This window comes from Mustelus asterias, chromosome 14 (genome assembly GCF_964213995.1).
Source record: "Mustelus asterias chromosome 14, sMusAst1.hap1.1, whole genome shotgun sequence".
Classification (NCBI taxonomy): domain Eukaryota; kingdom Metazoa; phylum Chordata; class Chondrichthyes; order Carcharhiniformes; family Triakidae; genus Mustelus; species Mustelus asterias.
Genome location: NC_135814.1, coordinates 78,163,591 through 78,188,099, shown reverse-complemented (window position 1 = coordinate 78,188,099; position 24,509 = coordinate 78,163,591). Strand labels below are relative to the sequence as shown.

General features: G+C 45.6%; 1 protein-coding gene across 14 annotated transcripts in view; it reads right to left on the bottom strand.

Annotated features, from left to right (window-relative positions):
* The window catches only part of c14h2orf69 (chromosome 14 C2orf69 homolog), a 41,286-nt gene that overhangs the window by 10,887 nt on the left and 5,890 nt on the right, over nucleotides 1-24,509 (bottom strand). For 5 of the 14 annotated variants that reach the window (XM_078228657.1, XM_078228662.1, XM_078228666.1 and 2 more), the window contains one exon: nucleotides 23,125-23,294. Coding sequence is in view for 4 of the 14 variants with exons in the window: in XM_078228653.1 (XP_078084779.1) it covers nucleotides 3,792-3,863; nucleotides 11,952-12,134 (255 nt within the window). In the remaining 10 variants the exon portion in view is untranslated. Of the gene's footprint in view, nucleotides 1-3,791; nucleotides 3,864-11,951; nucleotides 12,295-23,124; nucleotides 23,350-24,509 lie in introns of those variants that run through there. The other 9 variants (XM_078228658.1, XM_078228667.1, XM_078228654.1 and 6 more) reach the window with 8 other exon arrangements.

Here is a 24,509-nt window from a genome sequence, read left to right as displayed (position 1 = left end):
TTTTTCCCAATCACTTGTTTCTCCACTATTTTTGGCCACTCTGTACGCAGCTGTTTTTATTTTAATACTCTCCTTTATTTCCTTCGTTATCCACGGCTGGTTCTCCCTTTTCTTACAATCCTTGTTTTTTGCTGGAATATATTTTTGCTGAGAACTGAAAAGGATCTCCTTAAAAATCCTCCACTGTTCCTCAGCTATCCTACCTGCCAGCCTGCTCTCCCAGTCTACCTTAGCCAATTCATCCCTCATCCTATCATATTTCCCTCTGTTCAAACAGAGGACACTGGTTTGGGACCAAACTTTCTCCTCTTCCATCTGAATCAGAAATTCGACCATATTGTGGTCACTAGACCCAAGAGGGTCCTTCACAATAAGATCCTTAATTCTACCTACCTCGTTACACAATACCAGATCCAAAATAGCTCGTTCCCTCGTCGGTTCCGTAACATGCTGTTCAAGGAAACTATCCCGACAGCATTCTAAGAACTCTTCCTCCATTCCACCCTTACCGACTTGAGTCTGCCAGTCAATGTGCATGTTGAAGTCCCCCATGATTATTGCCGTTCCGTTTTTACACGCATCCCTTATCTGCTTGTTTATAGCCCTCCCTACCTCAACATTATTATTTGGGGGCCTATATACCACACCTACTAGTGTCTTTCTCCCTCTACTATTCCTCATCTCTACCCATAATGATTCCACGTTTTGTTCCTCAGAGCCTATGTCATCCCTCAGTACTACCCTGATATTATCTCTTATTAATAGCGCGACCCCACCACCTTTTCCTTCCTGTCTATTCTTCCTAAACGCCTGATACCCCTGGATATTCATCTCCCAGTCCTGGTCACCTTTCAGCCACGTTTCTGTAATGGCCACTAGATCGTACCCACTCGTGCTGATTTGCACCATCAACTCATTTACCTTGTTCCGAATGCTTCGTGCATTCAGGCAAAGTGTCCTTATTCCAGCTTTTATCTGGACCCGCTTTGATGAGTCGCGAACACATTCTCCCTCTACTCCCTTATCTAAATTACCGCCTTCATTCACTTGCACCCTCTCCTCTACCATTAATTTTGTAATTCCCCTTACCCCTGCATCCTCCACCCCATCAATTAGTTCCTTGATCCTAGTCAACTCTTCTAGCTCCCCTCCCCCCAACCTATCTAGTTTAAATTCTCCCCAGTAACCTTAGCCAACCTACCGGCCAGGATATTGGTCCCCGTGTGATTCAAGTTCCACCCGTTTTTTGTATACAGATCACCCCTGCCCCTAAAGAGGTCCCAATGGTCCAGGAACCTGAATCCCTGCCCCCTGCACCAGTCCCTCAGCCACACATTCATCTTCCACCTCACTCCATTCCTGCCCTCACCTTCCCGTGGCACAGGCAGTAATCCTGAGATTACTACCTTTGCTTTCCTCTTTCTCAGCTGTCTCCCTAATTCCCTGTACTCCCTTTTCATGACCCCTTCTCCCTTCCTACCCACATCAGCGGTACCAATATGTACCGCTACCTCAGGCTCCTCTCCCTCCCACCTCAGGATTTCCGGGACGCGACTAGCGACATCCTGGATCCCGGCCCCAGGGAGGCAGACCACCATGCGAGAATCCCGCCTACCTCCGCAGAAACGCCTGTCTGTCCCCTTCACCATCGAGTCCCCGATTAATAGTTGATGCCAAAACATTGAAATCATAGAAACCCTACAGTACAGAAAGAGGCCATTCGGCCCATCGAGTCTGCACCGACCACAATCCCACCCAGACCCTACTCCCATATCCCTACATATTTTACCCACTAATCCCTCTAACCTACGCATCTCAGGACACTAAGGGGCAATTTTAACATGGCCAATCAACCTAACCCGCACATCTTTGGACTGTATGGACACATCTTTGGATTGAATGTATTTAAGAGGCGGCTGGATATCGTACTTGGGGCAAATGGGATCAAAGGTTATGGGGAAAAAGCAAGATTAGGCTATTGAGTTGGATGATCAACAATGATCATAATGAATGGCAGAGCAGGCTCGAAGGGCCAAATGGCCTCCTCCTATCTTCTATGTTTCTATCACGTACCAACCAATTCAACTTTTTCCCTGTTGCCATCAGACTTTTAAATGGACCTACCATATATTAATAATGGGGAGCACATTGGTTAGCACTACTGCCTCACAGCGCCAGAGACCCGGGTTCAATTCTGGCCTCGGACCACTGTCTAAGTGGAGTTTGCACATTCTCCCCGTGTCTGTGTGGATTACCTCCAGGTGCTCCAGTTTCCTCCCAGTCCAAAGATGTGTGGGTTAGGTTGATTGGCCATGTTAAATTGCCCCTTCATGTCAGGGGGATGAGCAGTGTAAATATGTGGGGTTACGGGGAAAGGGCCTGGGTGGGATTGTTGTCAGTGCAGGCTCGATGGGCCAAAAATAGCCTCCTTCTGCACTGTATGGATTCTATGATTAAGCTGATCTTTCGCTACACCCTTGCTATCACTGTAACACTATATTCTTGCACCCTCTCCTTCCCTTCTCCCTTATGTAGTCTATAAACAGCATATTTTGTCTGTATAGCATGCAAGAGACAATGCTTTTCACTGTATCCCAATACATGTGACAATAAATCAAATAACAATACTCCACGTGTGGTCTCAGCAAGGTCCTGTATAGCTATAGAAGACATCTTGCTCCTCTACTCAAATCCTGATGCAATGAATGTCAACATACCATTTGCCTTCCTGTTTGCTGTACCTGTATGCTTGATTTTTGTACAAGGACACCCAGGTCCTTTTGCACATCAACATTTCTTAATGGTGGCACAGCTGCCTCTCAGTGCTAGGGACCCAGGTGACTGTTTGTGTGGAGTTTGCATGTTCTACTTGTGTCTGCGTGTGTTTCCTTTGGATATTCCAGTTTCGTCCCACAGTCCAAAGATGTGCAGGTTCGGTGGATTGGCCGTGCTGAATGCTAAATGCTAAATGGCTTCCTTCTGCACAGTAGGGATTCTATGATCGCCATTTAAATAATACTCTACCATTCTGTTTTTCTGCAGTGAATAACTTCACACCTACCCTCGTTAAACTAAATCTGCCATGTATTTGCTCACCTACTCAACTTGTCTAAACCACCTTGAAGCCTCTTTACATCCTCCTCACTACTCACGTTTCCACCTAGTCGTGTGTTGTCAGCAAACCTGGAAATATGATGATTTGATCCCTCATTCAAATCATTGATATATATTGCATCCACAATTTCCATGGCCACCTCCTTTAGCACCCTGGAATGTAGATCAGCCCTGTGGATTACAATCCTATTAATTTCCCCAGCACTCTTTTCTTATTAATACTAATTTCCTCCAATTCCACCTTCTCACTAGACCCTTGGTTCCCTAGCATTTCTGGGAAGTTTAAATGTCATCTTCTGTGAACATGATGTGGAGCTGCCGGTATTGGACTGGGGTGGGCACAGTAAGAAGTCTCACAACACCAGGTTAAAGTCCAACACATTTATTTGGAATCACGAGCTTTCGGAGCACTGCTCCTTACAGGTACAGACAGTGCGAATGGAGGGGGGGATAATCACAGGTTAAAGAAGTGCGCATGAAGTCAAGCCAGGACAGTTAGTAACATTTTGCAAGCCCAGGCCAAATGGTGGAGGCTGTTTACACGACATGACCGACAGAGTACCCTTCATCGTCCACTTGCACTGTGTACCTGTAAAGACCTGATTACCTGTAAAAACTTGCATTCCAACCATTATCTTGCAATTGTGCCTTTATCTATAAATGTTTGTGAAACCTACCTCTATGCTCACCTGATGAAGGAGCAGCGTTCCAAAAGCTCGTGATTCCAAATAAACCTGTGGGACTTTAACCTGGTGTTAGAACAAACAAAAAATAAGAAAATTACAGCACAGGAACAGGCCCTTCGGCCCTCCAAGCCTGCATCCACCATGCTGCCCGATCAGCAAATTTACTGATCCACCCTTCAGCCCCCTCCTCCAAGTCATTTATAAAAATTACAAATAGCAGAGGACCAAGCACTGATCCCTGTGGCACTCCACTGGTAACCAGTTTCCAGTCTGAAAATTTTCCATCCACCACCACCCTGTCTTCTGTTAGATAGCCAGTTACCTATCCAATCGGCCAAACTTCCCTCTATCCCACACATCCTTACTTTCTTCATGAGCCGAACATGGGGGACTTTATCAAACGCCTTCCTAAAATCCATGTATATGACATCAACTGCACTACCTTCATCAACACACTTAGTTACTCCTCAAAAAATTCTATCAAATTTGTGAGGCAAGACTTGCCCTTCACGAATGCGTGCTGACTATCCAGGATTAAACTGCATCTTTCTAAATGGTCGTAAATCCTATCCCTAAGGATCTTTTCCATCAACTTACCGACTACTGAAGTAAGACTAACCAGCCTATAATTACCAGGGTCATTTCTATTCCCTTTCTTAAACAGAGGAATAACATTCGCCACTCTCCAATCCTCTGGCACCACCCCCGTGGACAGTGAGGACCCAAAGATCAATGCCAAAGGCTCTGCTATCTCATCCCTTGCCTCCCAAAGAATCCTAGGGTATATTTCATCAGGCCCCAGGGGACTTATCAACCTTCAGTTTATTCAAAATTGCTAGTACATCTTCCCTCCAAACATCAGCCTGTGACACCCTCTCTTCCTCAAAAACATGGCCCCTCTCCTTGGTGAACACCGAAGAAAAGTATTCATTCATCACCTCTCCTATCTCTTCTGACTCCATGCACAAATTCCCACTGCCGTCCTTGACCGGCCCCACCCTCACCCTGGTTATTCTTTTATTCCTCACATAAGAGTAAAAAGCCTTGTAGGGACAGATAGAAGACAATGTGATAACTGTGATAAAATAGGTCATAACATGGCTAATTGTTGGGCAAAAAGGAGGAGGCAGTGAAGGTAAATGCAGTTAAAAAAGTTAACAAAGTCTACTGAGACACAAGCAAAAGAATCAGCAACATTCAACATTATTGCAGAAGAGATCCGAAAACTGATAAATCCACAATGGCTATTAGCGCCCCTAATGTCAGAGGATGGGAAAGATCCCCGAATGGATGTGGAAGCAGTATAAGGAAGACGAAAATGTAGCACGTTGATTGATACAGGAGCCACCATTTCGTTAACTAATTTAAATTTACCAGCAACAGATCAAAAGATAGCTACATGGAGTGACAGGGAGAATCAACACCACTATGAGTAGTACTCCTACAAGATTAGAAATAGAAGAAAAAGGAGAACAGGTTCAAATTTGAATTTGTCAAATCAGAGAAGAAAACAAGGGGATAGATTTATTAGGACAGCTGGGGCTTTCAGATAAAGCTCGGCACAACATTGTGGGCCGAAGGGCCTGTTCTGTGCTGTACTGTTCTATGTAACAATCGATGTCAGAGCAGGAGATGTTAAGATGGCACAATACATTCAAGCAGAATAGATGGGGACAAAAGAAAGGTTGTAGCATTTCTAGGATGATGTGGAGATGCCGGCGTTGGACTGGGGTAAACACAGTAAGAAGTTTAACAAAACCAGGTTAAAGCCGGCATCTCCACAACCTGTTGGACTTTAACCTGGTGTTGTTAAACTTCTTACTGCATTTCTAGGATAGCAGCATTTAAAACAGATTGCGAAAAGGGATCAGTTTGGGAAAAACTAGCTGCACAATATCCTTGAATTTGGGCTAGAAGGAAACATGATTGTGGAGGTCTAAATGTCCCACCAGAGAAGATCCAGGGAGAAGTTACACACTTCCCACAAGCAATATCCTTTGAAAAGAGGCTGTGGAAGCGGTCAGGTGCATCATCACAGAATTAGAGAAACAAGGTGTAGTGACAAAAATATCTCCTCCCAATTCACCCATGGCCAGTTAAAAAAAAACCAGATGGAAGTTACAGACTAACCATAGATTACACATCTTTAAACAAATATGCCACACATGCACATCCTATTGCAGCAAACCCAGCTAGCATCCTGAACACAATTGGGATAGATCAGAAGATCTTCACTGTATTGAATGTTGCTAACAGATTCTGGTCTATTCTAATCGCGAAAGAACATCAATACAAATTTGCCTTCATGGTAGGAAATCAACAATGCACATGGACTCGTTTGCTACAAGGATTTCATAATAGCCCAGCCATTTTTCACAAACACATGATACAGATAATTGAACCTATTAAATGTGCAGGTACAACCATCTTACAAAACGTAGATGATGTTTTGATTGCTTCACTCACATGACACATTACTTGGCTATGCATACTGTATTTCAAGCAATACAGGACGCTGGTCTTAAACTCAATCCTAGCAAAGCTCAGTTAGGACAAGAAAAGGTAACATGTTTGGGATATATCATCTCACAAGGCAAAAAAGAAATTCTGGAAGATCGAAGAAAAGCTATGCATACCACAACCACTCACTGTAAAAGGAGTAAGACAAGTATTGGGATTGTTCAACTACTCTTCGTAATTTTGTGGAAGGTTATGCTGTACTAACAAAACCTTTGCAGGATTCCATCAAAGGAGGAAGACTAATCGGGGAAAAGTGGAATGGGGAGAAGAGAAGTAAGCCTTTACTTATCTAAAATCAGCTTTAGTCAGAGCACCAGCTCTGGGTCTACCAAATCTCAATAAGCCATTTCATATTGTTTGCCAAGAACACAATGGAATGCAAGCTACAGTAGTCACTCAGAAACATGGAGACAAATTAAGACCAGTGGGATATTGTTCAGCCCAACTAGATTCAGTCACTAGAGGAATGCATAGATGCACATGGGCACTGGCTTGTGCTTCTTGGGCCATAAATGTCTCCAAACCAATCACTCCAATGGGGAAAATGATTCTTCATAGCCCACACAGTATAGTGCAACTCTGAGAAGCAGGAAGATTAAAGGGAGTTTCAGATGGGAGAAGATCAAAATGGGAAGCAAACCTCTTTCCAAGCTAACATTGCAATTGCCTTCCTGATTGCTGACTGAACCTGCACGCTAACCTTAAGAGAATCTTGAATAAGGACTCCCAAGTCCCTTTGTGATTCTGATTTCCTAAGCATTTTCCCATTTAGAAAATAGTCTATGCCTCCATTCCTCCTTCCAAAGTGCATAACCTCACACTTTTTCACATTGTATTCCATCTGCTACTTCTTTGCCCACTCTCCTGACCTGTCCAAGTCCTTCTGCAGCCCACCTGCTTCCTCAATATTACCTGTCCCTCTACATATCTTTGTATCATCTACAAACTTAGCAACAGTGCCTCCAGTTCCTTCTTCCAAATCGTTAATGTATATTCTGAAAAGTTGTGGTCCCAGCACCGAAGCCTGAGGAACACCACTAGTCACCAGCTGCCATCCTGAAAAAGGCCCCATTATCCCCACACTCTGCCTTCTGCCAGTCAGCAAATCCTCTATTCATGCCAGGATCTTACCCTTGACACCATGGGCTCTTAACTTATTTAACAGTCTCCTATACGGCATCTTGTCAAAAGTTTTTTGGAAGTCTAAATAAATCACGTCCACTGGTTCTCCTTTATCTAACTTCCTTACCTCCTCAAAGAACTGTAAACGATTTGTCAGACATGACCTACCCTTGACGAAGCCATGCTGACTTAGTCCTATTTTATCATGCACTTCCAAGTACTCTGCGATCTCATCTTTAATAATGGACTCTAAAATCTTGCCAATGACCGAAATCAAGCTAACCAACCTATAATTTCCCCTTCTTAAACAGCAAGTGTTACATTAGCTAGTTTCCAGTCCTCTGGGGCCCTCCCTGCTTTCAATCATTCTTGAAAGATCACCACTAATGCTTCCACAATTTCGTCAGTACTGTTCTTTGTTCTCTTTGTTCCTTGTTCACCATTGTACCTTCTCACATTTTGGATTGTAAGACCTGTCTTCATTGATTTTTTTCTTTTTACATACTTTTACAGTCTGCTTTTTAGTTCCTTGCAAATTTACACTTATACTCCATTTCTCTCCCAATCCCTTTCGTCAATCTCTACCCTCCTTTACTGAATTCTAAAATGCTCCCAATCCTCATGCTTGTTATTTTTTCTAGCAATTTTATATGACTCTTTGAATCTAATTATACCCTTAATTTCTTTTGTTAGCCGTGGTTCGACCACTTTTCCTGTTGTGTTTTTGCATCAGGAAGGAATGTATAACTATTGCAATGCATGCATTCTTTAAATATTAGCCACTGTTTGCCTACACTTATTCCTTTTAATAAATTTTCCCCAACCTATTGAAGCCAACTCATCCCTCAAGCTTACTAAACTGTTTAGTTTGTCAAGCTTACTAAAATGTCTTTGGGTCTTTGTGTCTCATGGAAGGTACACACCCAAAGCATGAATAACCTTTTTCCTTTACAGATACTGACTGAACTGCTGCATATTTTCAGCATTCGCTTTTGACCCTGCCATTTCAGACTCTCCTTGCTCTCCTAAAAGGTAAAGTAAAAGTGCCTGAGATCTACGTAACCTTACATTGTCTGAACCTTAAATGGTCTGTCTGTAAATCACATTTATTTGCTCATTTAACTACAAAATACACTTTTACCAAATCAATTTACCATGCATATCAGAAAGTTCAGATATTCATATTTTCTAAATGGGGAAATGCTTAGGAAATCAGAAACACAAAGGGACTTGGGAGTCATTGTTCAAGATTCTCTTAAGGTTAACGTGCAGGTTCAGTCGGCAGTTAGAAAGGCAATTGCAATGTTAGCATTCATGTCGAGAGGGCTACAATACAAAAGCAGGGATGTACTTCTGAGGCTGTATAAGGCTCTGGTCGGAACCCATTTGGAGTATTGGGAGCAGTTTTGGACCCCATATCTAAGGAAGGATGTGCTAGCCTTGGAAAGGGTCCAGAGGAGGTTCACAAGAATGATAGCTGGAACGAAGAGCTTGTCGTATGAGGAACAGCTGACGACTCTGGATCTGTACTCGTTGGAGTTTAGAAGGATGAGGGGGGTCTTATTGAAACTTACAGGATACTGAGGCCTGGATAGAGTGAACGTGGAGAGGATGTTTCCACTAGTAGGAAAAACTAGAACCAGAGGGCACAACCTGAGACTAAAAGGACGATCCTTTAAAACAGAGATGAGGAGGAATTTCTTCAGCCAGAGAGTGGTGAATCTGTGGAATTTTTTGCCTCAGAAGGCTGTGGAGGCCAGGTCATCGAGTGTCCTTTAAGACAGAGATAGATAGGTTCTTGATTAATCAGTGGATCAGGGGTTATGGGGAAAAAGGCAGGAGCATAGGGATGTGAAAAAAAATCAGCCACGATTGATTGGCGGAGCAGGCTCGATGGGTCGAGTGGCCTAATTCTGCTCCTGTGTCTTATGGATTGTGGTCTTACCAATACAAAAGGACAAGTTTATTAATTTTGCTTTCTTGACAAAAAGACACTACAATCCTTTGGATGTCTTGAAGTTTTGTCAAGAAAGCAAAACTGAAGTCTTTGGATCTTCAAACTATCATCTGTGGCTACTTCCTCACAAAAAATGTTTCACAGAAATTATAATTTGTTGCTTTTGTACCAGGATCACATACACAATATTAAGATTGATTTGCCATTGTTATTGGAACTAAATGTGAAGGTTGGATTACTGTTGATTACAGAGTGGCTTCAATTCTTCTGTAAATTAAATTCTAAAGTGTGTGCACTATGTTAACATGAGAGGTCTCTGCTCTTCTCCATTTCTTATTTTTTTTCTACTCCATTCTTACAAAGCCAATTCTCAGTATGGACCAGGCAAACTCAAATCCATCCCTCGATTGTTGCAAAAACAAAATTCCAATTGAATCCAATTCATGGTCTCCACAAGAAAGACAAAGAGCATCTAGTTCATCTCCAATTCCAGCATGCCTTCAGCTCCAGAATTCTATCTCTACATTTTTGTTCCTTAATCCTACCTCTGAGCAAATTGGGGTGGCACGGTGGTACAGTGGTTAGTACTGCTACCTCTCAGCGCCAGTGACCCGGGCTCGATTCCGGCCTTGGGTGACTGTGTGGAGTTTGTACGTTCGCCCCATGTCTGTGTGGAGTTTGTACACTCGCCACATGTCTGTGTGGGTGTCCTCCGGTTTCCTCCCACACTGCAAAGATATGCAGGTTAGGTGGATTGGCCATGGTAACTTGCCCCTTAGTGTCCCAAGGTGGGTAAGTTAGGGGGATTAGCAGGGTAAATACAAGGGGCTACGTGGATAGGGCTTGGGTGGGACGATCTGGTGGCAAGCCAGTGCAGACTCAACAAGCTGAATGGCCTCCCTCTGCACTATTCTATGAAAGAAGATTCAAGCTGACAAGATAAGACATTACACCCCATTTTGGGTATGATCCAATGTTTGCTCTTCTCCAATTACAGCATCTAATTCATCTCCAATTCCAGCTATGCCTTCAACTCCAGAATTCCATTTATACTCTTTTGTTCCTTAATCCTACCTCCGAGCAAGTTTTTGGTTACCTTGCCTACCACCTCTATATATGGTCCAGAGGTAAAATTTGTTTGGTAACATTCCTGAAGTTTTACAATGTCAAGACACCATAAAAATACAAGATGCTATAGATAGCTTATGGATATTGACCACGGTCCTCCTATATGTAAATACAGCACTGTTTCTGATGGCAGCAATTTGATTTTAAACAACAGCTAGAATAGACTATGGTCATTGGAAGCTCAAGATAGTAAGTAGCCTGCAGTATACACATATGCGGCAAAGATTGCCTGCACATCTGCGACTTTCCTGCACTTGGTTCTACTGCAGAACTGCAGCTAATGAGTCTACTGTATCTAATTGTAAATAGATATCGATATGCAAAGCAAGATGTCTGGCTCAGGGGCTGAGTTTGTGGAAAGTCAGCTCAACAAATTTTTTCTGAGCAAGTCTTTCAAAACATAGAACATAGAACATTACAGCGCAGAACAGGCCCTTCGGCCCACGATGTTGCACCGACCAGTTAAAAAAAAAAACTGTGACCCTCCAACCTAAACCAATTTCTTTTCGTCCATGAACCTATCTACGGATCTCTTAAACGCCCCCAAACTAGGCGCATTTACTACTGATGCTGGCAGGGCATTCCAATCCCTCACCACCCTCTGGGTAAAGAACCTACCCCTGACATCGGTTCTATAACTACCCCCCCTCAATTTAAAGCCATGCCCCCTCGTGCTGGATTTCTCCATCAGAGGAAAAAGGCTATCACTATCCACCCTATCTAAACCTCTAATCATCTTATATGTTTCAATAAGATCCCCTCTTAGCCGCCGCCTTTCCAGCGAAAACAATCCCAAATCCCTCAGCCTCTCCTCATAGGATCTCCCCTCCATACCAGGCAACATCCTGGTAAACCTCCTCTGCACCCTCTCCAAAGCCTCCACATCCTTCCTGTAATGTGGGGACCAGAACTGCACACAGTACTCCAAGTGCGGCCGCACCAGAGTTGTGTACAGTTGCAACATAACGCTACGACTCCTAAATTCAATCCCCCTACCAATAAACGCCAAGACACCATATGCCTTCTTAACAACCTTATCTACTTGATTCCCAACTTTCAGGGATCTATGCACACATACACCTAGATCCCTCTGCTCCTCCACACTATTCAAAGTCCTCCCGTTAGCCCTATACTCAACACATCTGTTATTCAAAGGCCTATAGAATGCCTTGTATTACAATATCATCTGTCAATTGGTGCATCTGTGCCTTTCTCGAAGTAAAATGTTAATATGTTTCCATTTCTAATATAAATGGAAAACAATTCCAACAACGAGAGGGGGGCGGGCGTCGACCCGCGGGGCGACGCGGCGGGGGTGGCGTTCGAGCCCCCCCCTCCTCAGCTCGGTATGCGGGAAGGCTGAAAGCCGACTGAATCTATTGGACTGGGGGGAAGAGTGAATGCTGCTTGGCCGCCGCACCGACCTGCACATCTCCCGGGAAGTAGATGATATGTTGACGGCTTCTGATCCGGTTGTCACCAACTCCCAGGACCAGGTCATTCTTGTTGGCCGCGCCCCAGCCCGACACACCGCTCAGTCTCAACACTTCAAATCCTGGCACGGTGCAAAGCCGAGTGGCCGCTAATGGCCAGCCGGGCCTGGTCATTATCACGGTACCCGTCTGGAGCAGCAACACACTGCAGAGAAAAGCCACAAAACCCCAAGGCCTAACCGCGGCTGCCGCGCTCCGGGCGACTCGGCCCAGAAATCCGCTCCTAAACGGCGCCGAATCACCGCGCCTCCTGGAGGCTCCTGGCACCACTGCAGGAATCGGGGAGCCATAGATTGCGCATGCTCAGAAGGCAGTTGCGACCAAAGTACTCACCCGAAGGAGTACTGCCCCGACAGGTGCTGCTAAAGATCAAGTGTAGTATGGACGGTATGGATTGCCCGTCCGTGCTGTGCTTGGTTGGGGTCATTAGGTTGTATTATAAGCTTCATTTAAAAATGAAGCAATTTTTAAAAACCGGCATCTCGGCCTTTTTTGGCTGAGATGCAAATGAGATTAGCCTTGGAGGAGGTGGGCTTGCGCCTGCTCCAATCAGCTTGTCTCATGTAGGTCAAGCCCGAGACGGAGGCTGTAGAACCTGGTCTGGCCACAGGGGATGCAGACTCTGTCTTGTTAGCTTGACAACACCAGGTTAAAGTCCAACAGGTTTATTTGGTAGCAAAAGCCACACAAGCTTTCGAGGCTCTAAGCCCCTTCTTCAGGGATCTCCACATCATTGTTAGCTTGGAGCAGGAATGTCTCAACTTGTTGAGACTTTGAATTGGATTTGATTTGATTGAATTGGAAAAGTACAAAAAAAATAAACCTGTTGCACTTTAACCTGGTGTTGTGAGACTTACTCGCAATCTGAAATAGTCAGAAAATGCTGAAAATACTCAGCAGGTCTGGCAGCACCCATGGGGAGACAGAGTTTCAGGCCACGAAACTCTAGCACAGATCAGTAAATTTGCTGATGACACCAAGATTGGTGGAGTAGTGGATGAGGTGGAGGGCTGTTGTAGGCTGCAAAGAGACATAGCTAGGATGCAAAGCTGGGCTGAAAAATGGCAAATGGAGTTTAACCCTGATAAATGTGAGGTGATTCATTTTGGTAGGACTAATTTAAATGTGGATTACAGGGTCAAAGGTAGGGTTCTGAAGACTGTGGAGGAACAGAGAGATCTTGGGGTTCATATCCACAGCTCTCTAAAGGTTGCCACTCAAGTGGATAGAGCTGTGAAGAAGGCCTATAGTGTGTTAGCTTTTATTAACGGGGGTTGGAGTTTAAGAGCCGTGGGGTTATGCTGCAACTGTACAGGACCTTGGTGAGACCACATTTGGAATATTGTGTGCAGTTCTGGTCACCTCACTATAAGAAGGATGTGGAAGCGCTGGAAAGAGTGCAGAGGAGATTTACCAGGATGCTGCCTGGTTTGGAGGGTAGGTCTTATGAGGAAAGGTTGAGGGAGCTGGGGCTGTTCTCTCTGGAGCGGAGGAGGCTGAGGGGAGACTTAATAGAGGTTTATGAAATGATGAAGGGGATAGATAGAGTGAACGTTCAAAGACTATTTCCTCGGGTGGATGGAGCTATTACAAGGGGGCATAACTATAGGATTCGTGGTGGGAGATACAGGAAGGATATCAGAGGTAGGTTCTTTACGCAGAGAGTGGTTGGGGTGTGGAATGGACTGCCTGCAGTGATAGTGGAGTCAGACACTTTAGGAACATTTAAGCGGTTATTAGATAGGCACATGGAGCACACCAGGATGATAGGGAGTGGGATAGCTTGATCTTGGTTTCAGATAAAGCTCGGCACAACATCGTGGACCGAAGGGCCTGTTCTGTGCTGTACTGTTCTATGTTCTATGTAGATCAACTAGATAGTCAATGTCTCTTCCCAAAGGTAGGGGAGTCTAAAACTAGAGGGCATAGGTTTAAGGTGAGAGGGGAGAGATACAAAAGTGTCCAGAGGGGCAATTATTTCACACAGAGGGTGGTGAGTGTCTGGAACAAGCTGCCAGAGGTAGTAGTAGAGGTGGGTACAATTTTGTCTTTTAAAAAGCATTTAGACAGTTACATGGGTAAGATGGGTATAGAGGGATATGGGCCAAATGCGGGCAATTGGGACAAGCTTCAAGTGCGGGCAATTGGGACGAGCTTCGATGTTTAAAAAAAAGGGTGGCATGGACAAGTTGGGCCGAAGAGCCTGTTTCCATGCTGTAAACCTCTATGACTCTAAGCATATTGTTACAAGCAGAGGTTAATCTCCTTTACCTCCTTTGTAATCTGTTAAATTTGTTTAGGAAGGTGTTAACTGTTCCTCATTAATGTTCAAAGATTCATCAGAATCACTAATTGAGACGTTAGATACGCTACAATTGACAAGCAGAAGGTGTTAGAATGGCAGCTGGAACTTCAAGTAGATTAGACACCAGGATCTGATAAAACGTATCTGAGCATGCGGAGAAAAGGGTGTATTTGCAAAGGCATAGGATGCCAACCAAAGGGTTGGCTCTATCGATCCTCTTTAGACACAGGGTATCTCAATCCTCAAAAAACAGTGCAACCCCAGGCAGTCAGCTTAACCAGTGGTGGGAAAGCTTTTAGAGACAATAATCTTGGAAAACTTTTGGACATATTTGGATGGAGTATGGAAAACCAGCAAGGATTGTTCAAGGAAAATAGTGTTTAACCAGCCCATACTCTTGCTTTTTTAATTCTTTCACAGGACATGATGTCACGAGCCATCTAGCAGTTTCTAGTAAAGCCTTGCTGAACCTCCTCCAATGCAAGTATATCCTTCCTTAAATATGGAGACCAAATTTGCACAAACTGAGCACGATTTTACCAGCTCACCATGTTGGTCAATCAGCATGCCAAGCCGGGAAGATAGCATGGGTGCCAAAAATCCAATTTGCGCCCTGTACGAATCATATCGCTATCCTCCCGTCCCTGTTTACAGGCGAGAATGGCTCCATGCCCAAAAAGGGCATGGAGCCATTCACTTGGAATACTGTGTACAGTTCTGGTCACCCTATTCCAGAAAGGATATTATTAAACTAGAAAGAGTGCAGAAAAGATTCACTAGGATGCTACCGGGACTTGATGGTTTGAGTTATAAGGAGAGGCTGGATAGACTGGGACTTTTATCTCTGGAGCGTAGGAGGCTGAGGGGTGATCTTATAGAGATCCATAAAATATTGAGGGGCACAGATCAGCTAGATAGTCAATGTCTCTTCCCAAAAGTAGGGGAATCTAAAACTAGAGGGCATGGGTTTAAGGTGAGAGGGGAGAGATACAAAAGTGTCCAGAGGGGCAATTATTTCACACAGAGGGTGGTGAGTGTCTGGGACAAGCTGCCAGAGGTAGTAGTAGAGGCAGGTGCAATTTTATCTTTTAAAAAGCATTTAGACAGTTACATGGGTAAGATGGGTATAGAGGGATATGGGCCAAATGCGGGCAATTGGGACGAGCTTAGGTGTTTAAAAAAAAGGGCGGCATGGACAAGTTGGGCCGAAGGGCCTGTTTCCATGCTGTAAACCTCTATGACTCTAAGCATATTGTTACAATGCAGAGGTTAATCTCCTTTACCTCCTTTGTAATCTGTTAAATTTGTTTGGGAAGGTGTTAACTGTTCCTCATTAATGTTCAAAGATTCATTAACAGAAAGACCTGACACTCACTTTAAGTAAATAATTAACAAGTAATTTATTTAACCAACCGGGAACTTTAACTAAGCAAGGAATATATCAATTAAAGTAAGGTTCAACTGGCACGCTGTTCAAATTAATACAAGGATCCCGGGTTCCCTAAGCATGGATGCTATGGAACTTGGGGAAATAAATAGTGATGTATGAGGAGTGTACAAAGAACAAAGAAGGAGGTGCTGGAAGTCTTAAAGCGCATAGAACATAGAACATAGAACATTACAGCGCAGAACAGGCCCTTCGGCCCACGATGTTGCACCGACCAGTTAAAAAAAAAACTGTGACCCTCCAACCTAAACCAATTTCTTTTCGTCCATGAACCTATCTACGGATCTCTTAAACGCCCCCAAACTAGGCGCATTTACTACTGATGCTGGCAGGGCATTCCAATCCCTCACCACCCTCTGGGTAAAGAACCTACCCCTGACATCGGTTCTATAACTACCCCCCCTCAATTTAAAGCCATGCCCCCTCGTGCTGGATTTCTCCATCAGAGGAAAAAGGCTATCACTATCCACCCTATCTAAACCTCTAATCATCTTATATGTTTCAATAAGATCCCCTCTTAGCCGCCGCCTTTCCAGCGAAAACAATCCCAAATCCCTCAGCCTCTCCTCATAGGATCTCCCCTCCATACCAGGCAACATCCTGGTAAACCTCCTCTGCACCCTCTCCAAAGCCTCCACATCCTTCCTGTAATGTGGGGACCAGAACTGCACACAGTACTCCAAGTGCGGCCGCACCAGAGTTGTGTACAGTTGCAACATAACGCTACGACTCCTAAATTCAATCCCCCTACCAATAAACGCCAAGACACCATATGCCTTCTTAACAACCTTATCTACTTGATTCCCAACTTTCAGGGATCTATGCACACATACACCTAGATCCCTCTGCTCCTCCACACTATTCAAAGTCCTCCCGTTAGCCCTATACTCAACACATCTGTTATTCCTACCAAAGTGAATTACCTCACACTTCTCCGCATTAAACTCCATCCGCCACCTCTCGGCCCAACTTTGCAACCTGTCTAAGTCTTCCTGCAAACTACGACACCCTTCCTCAATGAAGCTTGGCTCATTGTTCATCCTGAGAGAGGCAAGGAGGAGTGATTTGTTACAGGAGTGCTGGGGTAAGAGATCGACTTTTAAATCACCTTTTCGCAGACTTGGTTTATTTATCTATTTATTTTTAAACTTTTAAAGTCTAGACCGGACGTAGGCCGCGCGCGGGGTGTTGTGGGAAGGGTTTTTGAATTTTAGCTTAATATAAAAGCTACTTAGCTGGGGGGATCATCCTCATTGTTCATCCTGAGAGAGGCAAGGAGGAGCGATTTGTTACAGGAGTGCTGGGGTACGAGATCGACTTTTAAATCACTTTTTCGCGGGCTTGGTTTATTTATTTTTAAACTTTTAAAGTCTAGACCAGAAGTAGGCCGCGCGCGGGGTGTTGTGGGAAGGGCTTTTGAATTTTCTTTTAAGCGCGCGGGAGGTTTAAAAAGCAGGCCACAGTATCCAGCGGGCAGCGTTGAGAGCGGGCAGCGGGAGTGAGAAGGGAGCAGAGTGAGAGCTGAAGGGCTTTGGCTCTAAGGGCTTAGGCGGAAAGGGCGAGGCAGGGTAAGCTTAATTCTTAAGTACGTTTCTCTGTGTTCCTTGAAATAAGAAGGGAAATTATGAGTGTGAGGCCAGCCTGTTGTTCCCAATATAGGATGTGGGAAGTCCTGGAGGCTCCTGGCCTCCCAGATTCCATATCTGTGATGGGTGTGTCGAGCTGCGGTTCCTAAGGGACCATGTTAGAGAACTGGAACTGTAGCTTGAGGATCTTCGTCTGGTTAGGGAAAATTAAGAGGTGATAGACAGGAGCTATCAGCAGGTGGTCACACCAGGGCCACGGGAGGTAGACAAGTGGGTAACGTCCAGGAAGGGGAAAGTTCGGGTGATAGAGAGCACCCTGGTGGATGTGCCCCTTCACAATAAGTACTCCTGTCTGAGTACTGCTGGGGGGGACAGCCCACCTGGGGGAAGCAGCAGTGGCCATGTCTCTGGAGCAGAGTCCGGCCCTGTAGCTCAGAGGGCCAAGGAAAGGAGGAGGAAGGCAGTTTTAATCGGGGACTCAACATTAAGGGGGTCGGACAGGCGTTTTTGCGGAGGCAGACGGGAGTCTCGGATGGTCATAGAAGTCATAGAAAGTCATAGAAACCCTACAGTGCAGAAGGAGGCCATTCGGCCCATCGAGTCTGCACCGACCACAATCCCACCCAGGCCCTACCCGCTAATCCCTTTTTTTTTACCCGCTAATTTACCCGCTAATCCCTCTAACCTACGCCTCCCAGGACTCTAAGGGGCAATTTTTTTAACCTGGCCAATCAACCTAACCCGCACATCTTTGGACTGTGGGAGGAAACCGGAGCACCCGGAGGAAACCCACGCAGACAGTGACCCGAGCCGGGAATCGAACCCGGGACCCTGGAGCTGTGAAGCAGCAGTGCTAACCACTGTGCTACCGTGCCGCCTTGGTGGTCTGCCTCCCTGGATCCGGGATGTCTCGGATTGCGTTCCAGATATCCTGAGGTGGGAGGGAGAGGAGCCAGAGGTCATGGTACATATTGGTACCGCTGACATAGGTAGGAAGAGGGAAGGGGTCATGAAAAGAGAATATAGGGAGATAGGTAGACAGTTGGGAAGGAGGAATGCAAAGGTAGTAATCTCAGGATTGCTGCCTGTGCCACGAGAAAGTGAGAGCAGGAATGGAGTGAGGTGGAGGATGAATGCGTGGCTGAGGGACTGGAGCAAGGGGCAGGGATTCAGGTTCCTGGATCATTGGGACCTCTTTGGGGGCAGGTGTGACCTGTACAAAAAAGACGGGTGGCACTTGAATCCCAGGGGGACCAATATCCTGGCAGGAAGGTTGGCTAAGGCTACTGGGGAGACTTTAAACTAGAAAGGTTGGGGGGAGGGAATCGTGATGAGGTGACTGAGATCGAGGAGGTTAGCCCACAAATAGAGAAGGATTGTAGACAATGTAAGAGGGAGAATAGACGGGTGATGGAGAAGGGGAGAGCTCAGACCAAAGGTTTGAGATGTGTCTATTTTAACGCCAGGTGTGTAGTGAATGAAGTGGATGAGCTTAGAGTGTGGATCGATGCTTGGAAGTGTGATGTGGTGGCCATTACAGAGACTTGGGGACAGGGACAGGACTGGATACTTCAGAGGCTGGGTTTCAGAAAGGACAGAGAGGGAGGCAAAAGAGGGGGGGGGGGGCGGCAGTGGCACTGTTGATCAGGGATAGTGTCACAGCTGTAGAGAAGGTGGAGGCCGTGGAGGGATTGTCTACGGAGTCTCTGTGGGTGGAAGTTCGGAGCGGGAAGGGGTCAATAACTTTGCTGGGTGTTTTCTACAGGCCGCCCAATAGTAACAGGGATGTTGAGGAGCAGATAGGGAAACAGATCCTGGAGAGATGTAATAATAACAGGGTTGTCGTGTTGGGAGACTTTAATTTCCCAAACATCGATTGGAATATCCCTATGGTAAGGGGTTTGGATGGGGAGGAGTTTGTTAGGTCTGTTCAGGAGGGTTTCCTGACACAGCATGTGGATAAGCCTACAAGAGGAGAGGCTGTACTCGATCTGGTACTGGCTAATGAGCCTGGACAGGTGTCGGATCTCTCAGTGGGGGAGCATCTTGGGGATAGTGATCATAACTCTATCTCCTTTACGCTAGCATTGGAAAGAGATAGGATGAGGCAAGCTAGGAAAGTGTTTATCTGGAGTAAGGGGAAATATGAAGCCATCAGGCAGGAGATTAGAGGCGTAAATTGGAAGGAGGTATTCGCGAGGAAAAGTATCGAAGTAAGGTCCAAAGATGTGCAGGTTAGGTTGATTGGCCAGGTTAAAAATTGCCCCTTAGAGTCCTGGGATGTGTAGGTTAGAAGGATTAGCGGGTAAATATGTGGGGGTAGGGCCTGGGTGGGATTGTGGTCGGTGCAGACTCGATGGGCCGAATGGCCTCCTTCTGCACTGTAGGGTTTCTATGTTTCTATGTAAGGTGGCTGATTTTCAAGGAATGTTTGTCTGGAGTTCTGCATGACAACGTTCCGATGAGACAGGGAGGTTTTGGTCGGTTACGGGAACCGTGGTGCACGAAAGCTGCACTGAACCTTGTGAGAAAGAAAAGGAAAGCGTACAAAAGGTTCAGAGAGCTAGGCGATGATAGGGATCTAGATGAGTATTCGGCTTGTAGGAAGGGACTTAAGAAAGAAATTAGGAGAGCCAGAAGGGGTCACGAGAAGGCCTTGGCAGGTAAGATTAAGGAGAACCCTAAGGCGTTCTATAAATATGTGAAGAGTAAAAGGATGAGATATGAAGGAATAGGACCTATAAAATGTGGTGAGAAAGTCTGTATAGAACCGGAAGAAATAGCAGAGGTGCTAAATGAATATTTTACCTCGGTATTCACGGTGGAAAAAGACCTGGGTGGTTGTACTACAGGATTGAGGCGGACTGAAAAGATTGAGTACGTGGACATTAAGAAAGAGGATGTGTTGGAAATTTTAAATAGCATCAAGATAGATAAGTCGCCGGGACCGGATGGGATGTACCCCAGGTTACTGTGGGAGGCGAGGGGGAAGAGATTGCAGAGCTTCTGGCGATGATCTTTGTGTCATCGATGGAGATGAGAGAGGTTCCGGAGGATTGCGGATGTGGTTCCTATATTCAAGAAGGGGAATAGGGATAGCCCAGGAAATTACCGACCAGTGAGTCTAACCTCAGTGGTTGGTAAGTTGATGGAGGAGATCCTGAGGGACAGGATTTATGAACATTTAGAGAAGTTTAGTATGCTAAAAAGTAGTCAGCACGGCTTTGTCAAAGGCAAATCGTGCCTTACGAGCCTGGTGGAGTTCTTTGAAAATGTGACTAAACACATTGACGAAAGAAAAGCGGTAGATGTGGTTTACATGGATTTCAGCAAGGCGTTCGATAAGGTCCCCCATGCAAGACTTCTCGAGAAAGTGAGAGGGCATGGGATCCAAGGGGCTGTTGCCTTGTGGATCCAGAACTGGCTTGCCTGCAGAAGGCAGAGAGTGGTTGTAGATGGGTCTTTTTCTGAATGGAGGTCGGTCACCAGTGGAGTGCCCCAGGGATCTGTTCTGGGACCCTTGCTGTTTGTCATTTTCATAAATGACCTGGATGAGGAAGTGGAGGGATGGGTTTGCTGACGACACGAAGGTTGGTGGTGTTGTGGATAGTTTGGAGGGATGTTAGAAGCTGCAGTGTGACATAGATAGGATGCAAGACTGGGCGGAGAAGTGGCAGATGGACTTCAACCTGGATAAATGTGTAGTGGTCCATTTTGGCAGGTCAAATGGGATGAAGGAGTATAATATCAAGGGTAAGATTCTTAGTACTGTAGAGGATCAGAAGGACCTTGGGGTCCAGGTCCATAGGACTCTTAAATCGGCCTCGCAGGTAGAGGAGGTGGTAAAGAAGGCGTATGGTGTGCTGGCCTTCATCAATCGAGGGATTGAGTTTCGGAGTCGGGAGATAATGATGCAGCTTTATAAGACCCTCGTCAGACCCCACTTGGAGTACTGTGTTCAGTTCTGGTCGCCTCATTACAGGAGGGATGTGGAAATGATTGAAAGGGTGCAGAGAAGATTTACAAGGATGTTGCCTGGATTGGTTGGCATGCCTTATGAGGATAGGCTGAGGGAGCTCGGTCTTTTCTCCTTGGAGAGACGAAGGATGAGAGGTGACCTAATAGAGGTGTACAAGATGTTGAGAGGTATAGATCGGGTGGATTCTCAGAGGCTTTTTCCCAGGGCTGAAATGGCTGCTACGAGAGGACACAGGTTTAAGGTGCTGGGGAGTAGGTACAGAGGAGATGTCAGGGGTAAGTTTTTCACACAGAGGGTGGTGGGCGAGTGGAATCGGCTGCCATCAGTGGTGGTGGAGGCAAACTCGATGGGGTCTTTTAAGAGACTTCTGGATGAGTACATGGGACTTAATAGGATTGAGGGTTATAGGTGTGAGAAACGAAGCTCACTTTGCAAATAATTTACTCCAAGTCAAATTCTGAAGTAGCAAACACTTTTATTTAACGGTCTTGCAAGAACGGGTGGCCAGCAAATAGGCACACACTGGAGTATCTCTCCTATACTTTTATGCAATTTCTTTGTGTCTCTCAATCCCTCCCCTTCCCCACAGTTGGTGTTCGTGTTATCGGATATCACCTATCATAAGCCCTAGGTTTACTCCGCCTTTGTTTACTGCCCTTGCTATCCAGCTTGGCAGTCCCCGTCCATGTTTACTTTGTCCCTTATTTGGCTGTTCCCTCCCATCCTTATCTCCCATTTTCACGCCACTTTCTGTGTGAACGCCCACAGTGTACGTGACAAGCTGCAGCACTGGCTTCCCTTTGTTCCAGCCACTTTAACCCTATCCATACCTTATCAGTCGTCTTGTGATTCTCCTGCAGAAGCAACATTCTTATCTGCTTTTCACAGTCCCCCCTTTTTCTTTTCTGGTTCACACTTGTTGCCTTCTGCATACAAGGGGGAGTTCTCACAGGCTGCCTCAAACTTCTCAACCATTATCCTGGCAGCCTCATTCAATTTTGTAATTTCATCTCTGCCATCTAACAAGTACACACCTTCCACTTTATCCTTTTAGGGACATTTGTTTTGTCAGAGCTGTCTCAATTAGTCGCTGAATCAGCCCTCGTACACAGGGTATAATACAGCATCGCACCGTTATCAGCAGTCCGGCCACCACTATCAGGGAGGTGAAAATTGAGGCCACTATGTTTTTCCATTTCCCGAACCACGTGTCCAACCACCCAGTGATTGATGTCTCTACTCCTGAATTTTCGGCCATTTCTTCCGCAAGGGTAGTTAATCCCCGCAAAGCCCGAGTGATTGTCCCATCAGGTGCCGTGTTGTTCGGGATAAAATTGCAACAATTTTCTCCCAGCATCACACACACACCTCCTTTCTCAGCCAATATCATATCTAAAGCCATTCTATTCTCCCAAGCCATCCTGCTGGTGGCATCTAGTTGTTCGGCTATGCCTTTTACTGCATCCCTGGTATAATTAATAAACCTCTGCTGGTTATAGTAAATATAGTTTATCCAATCTACATTTTTGTTGATCGTAACCCACCAAAAGAGAGAGGACTCGATGCCCGCCGCAATCTGGTTGCGAGCCTTAAATTCATCAGGTTACTCCCCTTGGTATACCCAAAGAGTCTAGATATATACGATCATCAAAAGAGGTCTCTATTATTTCCCTTTTATTCCTCCCTTCTATTACCTTCCCTTTTTCAAACGCCAGGGTAAATGGGATGGCCAATTGTACAATGGCACACGTCCCCCTCCACTTTGGGGGTAAGGTAGTTCTTAATACCTTTCCTCCACAGTACCACCATAAGTCTGCTCTAGGAACGTTCAACGATGAATAGTTCCCTCCCTTGTCCGTTCCAGTCACATTCTCGATTTTCGTGCAGGATTTCAGTTCCCCCAAGTCTCGAATTAGACTTGCACCCTGCCGGCTCACACATGATGTGTGGTTTCCTACTGCAATAGAAAATACAGGAGGATTAATCATAGAAATCATAGAAACCCTATAGTACAGAAAGAGGCCACCGACCACAATCCCACCCAGGCCCTACCCCCATATCCCTACATATTTACCCACTAATCCCTCTAACCTATGCATCTCAGGACACTAAGGGGCAATTTTAACCTGGCCAATCAACCTAACCCGCACATCTTTGGACTGTGGGAGGAAACCGGAGCACCCGGAGGAAACCCACGCAGACACGAGGAGAACGTGCAAACTCCACACAGACAGTGACCCAAGCCGGGAATCGAACCCAGGTCCCTGGAGCTGTGAAGCAGCAGTGCTAACCACTGTGCTACCGTGCCGCCCGATACTTTAAATCTTTCTCTCTCAAGGGAGGGAACATTAATGAGAAGGATGTGCAGCTGCTATTATCCCAGGCAGTCTTGTCCTGATACAGGGCCATCATACACTCCATACCCTTCCGGTCACGTTCCCATCCAAGCGGAAAGGGTACTATTTGAGCTACCGGCCTGCCAGAGGCGCAAGCATAGCAATTGCTTTTGTTCAGGCTTTTTACAGTATACTTTATCCATTCAACCCAGGCGTTTGTATCCCCATATCCGGTTTCTATCTCGATGGTTTGTGCTAGGTCTTTAACCTCCATTACCCTCACTACTTCAGGGTCATTGGGAGGAACGAAGGGTCGTATTAGTGGCATTCGGGTAGCCCTACCGCCTGTTTTATTGGCTGATCCGCCCCCTTCTACCTTTATTCGGAAACACCCTTGGAAATCTTGCCCATCTGTTTTTATCCCTATTCCAAACACCTTGTTGTTCATTTCCCCATAGTATACCCCTCCAACAGTTGTTTTCTAACCTCCCCCTCTTTGGTTTTCCAGACTTTCCTTATTTCAAACACCTCTTGCCATTTTGTACATTTGATTGTTAGATATATCGGGTTACATCTCTTATCAGGACAATACGGACCCGGTTGAATGAGGCTTCGGAGAATTGTAATTTTTTTCATTTCTGATGATTCACTCCTCACCCAGGCTCCAGCTTCAGTTATTACCCAGGTGCTTCCTTCCCTAGTGAGGTACTTTTCCGAGGCACTATATTCCCTCTGACTTTCTACATCTCCGCAGTCTACCAGGCTACAAGCATCTGTCTCTATCACCTGTGGGTTGGAGCTTTCAGGGATCTTTATCGTGAATGTCTTAGATTCTT